General features: G+C 49.5%; 1 protein-coding gene across 4 annotated transcripts; it reads right to left on the minus strand.

The window, feature by feature from the left end:
- Nucleotides 1-754: 754 nt before the first annotated feature.
- LOC123105169 (transcription termination factor MTERF4, chloroplastic) lies at nucleotides 755-4,158 on the minus strand. Of its 4 annotated transcripts, none has more exons than XR_006450724.1 (3): nucleotides 2,820-4,158; nucleotides 1,199-1,309; nucleotides 755-1,133 (listed from the first exon to the last, which is right to left on the minus strand). XR_006450724.1 is itself a non-coding variant. In XM_044527197.1 (3 exons), exons 1-2 carry the CDS (start codon nucleotides 4,041-4,043, stop codon nucleotides 2,853-2,855), a joined length of 1,116 nt encoding a protein of 371 aa, XP_044383132.1. In that variant the 5' UTR covers nucleotides 4,044-4,158; the 3' UTR covers nucleotides 755-1,309; nucleotides 2,820-2,852. The 4 variants fall into 4 exon arrangements, 3 of the variants coding, with proteins under 3 accessions (XP_044383132.1, XP_044383115.1, XP_044383126.1); XM_044527197.1 differs by having other exon boundaries at nucleotides 755-1,309; nucleotides 2,820-3,099; nucleotides 3,175-4,158; XM_044527180.1 differs by having other exon boundaries at nucleotides 755-1,309.
- Nucleotides 4,159-4,678: the final 520 nt, after the last annotated feature.

The following is a 4,678-nucleotide window of genomic DNA, read 5'->3' on the forward strand; positions in this document are numbered from 1 at the left end:
CGACCCGTCCTTTGACCTCGTTCCTGTGTTTGGTTCGCGACTAAAACGAGAACCCAGTCGTTCCACGAAATGGAATATTCCTCCCAGATGCGTAACGCGGTCATTCCTCCAAATCGGTGGAACGACGCGGAATCGCTCCTCCTCGTCTCTTCCTCTCTCGTCCCGCTGGGCTTCCCCCTCGTCTCTCTCCCTCAATCGGCCCCGTCTCTCTCTCTTCTCTCTCTCGTCTGCGGCGCTCGTGTGGCAACCGGAGAGGCGGGTAACCGCGACCGGCGTTGGTTGCACCGTCAGGCGCGCGGCCCGCGGCAGTGAAGACAAGCGGCGGCGACCGTAGATCAGACCGGAGCACCGGGATCGGGAGCCTCTGGCACCTGGACACCAGCCGCCCCAGCGCCTTCGCCTTCCTCGCCAGCGCCGGATCCCGCCTGGAGATCAGGTCGGAGGTGAAGAGCCCCGTGGCAGCAGGGTGCAGGGACCGGAGCATGCAGGCGCCGCTCGTAGCGAGTGGCACCGGCGAGCGTGCGGTTCCAGCAGGTGGCACCGGACGGCGCTAGGCTGGAGAACCTGCTCGATTTTTCGGCGCCGTCCATTGTTCCTCTTCCGGCCACAAGCTATTAAAATGATTTATTTGTTCCATCTGTAAACGATTGGGAGTTTAATTTCTGAAAATAAAAGTTTTACCCATTGATTTTGGCATGTGTGTTTAAAAGTAAAAAAAGTTTACAGTTAATCTCATCATTTCTGTAATAAAGAGTTGAGCTGAATCAAATTCATTCTATTTCATCTCTTCAACCAAACACCAAAACGAAACCATTCCATTCCATCTAATTGCCCATACCATACATACGAACGGAACCGACCCATTCCGGTGGAATGGAACCATGACATTTCATTCCACTTCGTTCCCGAACCAAACACACCCCAAGAGTACGAGTTGAGCCCATCACAGAATCACACAGTCCAAATTAATTAATCTACTCCGGGTTGCACTGAAAGCGATAATCTGATAGATAACTTTGTGAGCAACCACAACAATCAGAAGAAAGAATAGAAGAGGATGCAATGCAGTGCTGCTGTCTTCCGAGTCAGTGAGTGATCTGTCTTCAATGTAGGAGAGTTATTATGGTTGACACCTGAATGATGATGTCAGTGGATTCCCACAAAAAAATCCCATTGCAGAGATCAATGACATTGGAACCTGACTGGTTTGCAGTGTGTGCGCTCCGAAGCGAGGCCGATCCTCTGCATCATCATTCAGGCGGTTCGCGTCTGCATCCAACATCTTCTCCCGGTAGAAAGAAAGCAACACCTAAATTCAGTAAATTGAAGACTGAGTTTGGGTGGATTAGACTAAACCAATATCTCCAGGTAAACATCCCCTGTTCAACAAGTACAACCTGTGTGCAAACAGGAATGTCACAAATCAAAGAAACAAGGGAAAAAATAACTCAAGTGTGTCGACCGCAGTGGCAACTTGTTAACTCCAAGAGTTCCAAGTTTAACCTGTATGTGTGGATATTGGCATAAAATGCACCCGATGGCTACAACTTCAGTCATGGTAGCCTCCAAGATATATACTGCATTTAAAGTACATTTAATATTACGAAGGAAACAGCATGACCTGTCTTTCTGTGTTTGAAAAAGCTTAAGTAATATAAGGCCTTTTGAACAGCCAAGATTCTGAGTATCCATGGAACAGCCAAGTATTTTTCATAACAGAAACAGCTAGCGCCAATGGAAATGCTACTAGCACATTTTTCAGTTTTGAGATCAAATTCCTAGAAAAAAAAATGTATTCCAAGAAAAAAAAAGAAATTAGATAGCATTTCCCTCTGCAAGCAGCAGCATATTCTTTATCGAGGTGCGGGGCAGCTTCCTTGTGAGGGCATATGAAATTTTTCAATGAAAACCTTATTGGTCACCATGCGCTTGAGCAATCAATTTCCTTGAGAAACTTTACAGCATAGTATCAGGGTGATAAGAACCCTTTTTGCTTTCTTGATAAATAATCGACAAAAAAAGCGTTTTTTTTATATAACCTGCTTGTTTTATTATAATTATAACAAGTCCTATATGGAAATGCCCGCTAAAGAGAAAATCTATTTGATTGTCTCTCGGCCAATATCGATTTTTAGAAAGAAAAAACAAGAATTTTCTTCTTTTTTTATTAACATTAAGAAAAAAACCTGAGCAAGCCCTCTAGTTCTGATAAGCTATGATAGATGTAAATGATGAGACTAATTCATTGTTGATCATGCTTTAATCAGGTACAGGATTTAGGAACAAGGATATTCAATCTTAGAAGGATAATGGGGAAAAATAATCAAAAGGCATAAGACACCCAATAGAAACCTAGATATAAAAAAATTGAACTGTAAATGATGAAAAACAAAAGGATAGAAATGGAATGGAAACAAAAAATTGAATGAAAGCAACTCATATGATATATTTATTGGAAAACGATGCAATACAGTTCTCATCCTTTCTTGTTCTCTAGGTTCTGGTTTCACAAGAAAATTGGTCTACCCACATATTCAATTTCCATTATCCTAATGGAAGTCGGAAACACAAAATATTCATGGACTTTAATTGTCTGAGATTGTATAGGCGATGCTTTCATATCTATTCCCTCCGTAAACTAATATAAGAGGGAGTACTTAATGACAACATCATTACATCAACACCACGGGGTTCATGAATTAAATTATCAATTTCGTTAGTCAGTAGCAGCGACCAATCCACCATGTGGAAGACATACTACAGCGGAAAACCAATCTCTATTCAGGGGAAAAAAATACTAATGTGAATTACCAACTTACTAGGAATGCTGAAAACTGTCATGTCATACACAGTTACCAATTTCCATGGCCCATCCCTGCTTCATTTAATCTGAATCTAGCCGTCAATTCCCCTCTGCAAGCTGCTGCATAATCTTCAGCAAGGTGGGGTGCAGCTTCCTTGTGAGGGCATATGAACTTCTCCATGAATACCTTCTCACTCAGTGTGACTGCGGTATACAAGTCCCGGCCGGGATCTAGCAATCCATTTGCCTTAAGAAACTTCACGACATAGCTCCGGGGCCTTAGCCGGCCCTCCAGGCTGTACAAGAGCATTACTGAGCGATGAGCAATGTATGCGGGTTCCAACCCCAAATCAGAGATTAGGAACTCTGACCTTCTCTGCAGAGACTCCTTAGTCTTATTCAGCACATTTGGAGCCTTGGAAATAGCAATACCCACCTCAGCATCTGACCACCTGAACATTTTCTTCAAGTGCTCCACTGCGGCAGCGATTTTCTCCTCGCTGACGAATGCAACAGCACCCATCGCATGCCAAAACATCCCAGACCATCGGGGTATACCCAGAACATCGACACGCAACACCGTCGCCCGGATACGCTCTACGTTGCAGGTGAGCAGCCATGGGTGGGCGACGCACAGCTTGGCAATATCACAAGGACCAAGCCCGAACTCTCGCAGGAGCGCAACGTTGGGCTTGACCACCCTCTCGAGGTCGGACATGAGAATGTAGGATTTGCGCTTGATAGCAGTGAGGAGATTCTCGTAGGACCCGAAGATGCACAGGCAGTAGTGTAGATTGGTGACGATGGATCTACGGCGGAACTGGTTGCCGGCGACCAAGACGAGGCGCGCGATGTCAGAGCGCGAGAGACCGATGCCGGTGAGCGCGGCGAGGTTGGGGGCCAGTATTGTCCCCACGCCGGCGCAAAGGAACCGGGGGTCCCTGGCGACGACGGCGGCCACGTCGGCGCCGGAGAGGCCGAGGCCGGCGAGGAAGGCGAGGACGGCGTCGGGCTTGGAGGGGGACTTGAGGTGGGAGAGCTTGGGGGAGGCCTTGAGGGCCTGGGGTCGGGTGAGGCCGCAGGTGGAGACGAGGTAGTCCTCGACGGCGAAGCTAGGGTTTGGGGGACCGACGGGCGCGGCCGCTGAGAGGAGCCGACTGTGGTAGCCGAGGAGCTGGGAGATGGGAGAGGCAGATGGGGCCGAGAGGAGCTGGGAGAGGGCGCGGCATCGGTGGAGCATGGCGGCGCGACGGCGCGGCGGCGCCGGCGGCGAGGTAAAGGGGAACGCGTTGGTGCGGGGAATGAGGGGCCGTGGACAAGATTTTCGTGGGTGCTCTGTTTCAACCCAAACTGGAGTGGGCCCTGTTGACAGTCTCTTAGCGCTCCTCTGTATATATCTCTCTTACTCACAGGCCCCACGCGTCGGTGTCACCTCATGCTACCTGACCTGACCCGTTTACAAAGTATAGCTGGCCAAACGGGCCGGGCTAAACAGGCCGGCCCGCGAGCACGCCGGCACGGCCCGCCATGGGCCAGGCACGGCATGGGCTAAACGGGCCGTGCCCGGCACGCGGCACGCCTTGGGCCGTGCCTGGGCCTGGAGCCTGGGCACGCGGGCCGGCACGGCAGGGCCCGTTTAATTTTTTATATATTTTTTAGATTTTTATATATATATACCTAAAATACAGCCCAATAGGCCTAAAAACCAGCCCAGCAGGCTGAAAATGTGCAGCCCAGCGTGCTAAACGGGCCATCGGGCCGGCCCGTTTACTAATCAGGCCGTGCCTGGGCCAAGGAGCAGCGCCCGTGGGCCGGCACGGCACGGCCCGGCTATTAAACGTGCCATGGCGGGCCGTGCCGGGCCAGGCACGATTA

The sequence above is a fragment of the Triticum aestivum genome, chromosome 1B, assembly GCF_018294505.1.
Source record: "Triticum aestivum cultivar Chinese Spring chromosome 1B, IWGSC CS RefSeq v2.1, whole genome shotgun sequence".
NCBI classification, from domain to species: Eukaryota; Viridiplantae; Streptophyta; class Magnoliopsida; order Poales; family Poaceae; genus Triticum; species Triticum aestivum.

Excerpts from the sequence above, each read along its gene's own strand:
- LOC123105169 (XM_044527180.1), bottom strand. The coding sequence starts at position 4,043 with ATGCTCCACCGATGCCGCGCCCTCTCCCAGCTCCTCTCGGCCCCATCT.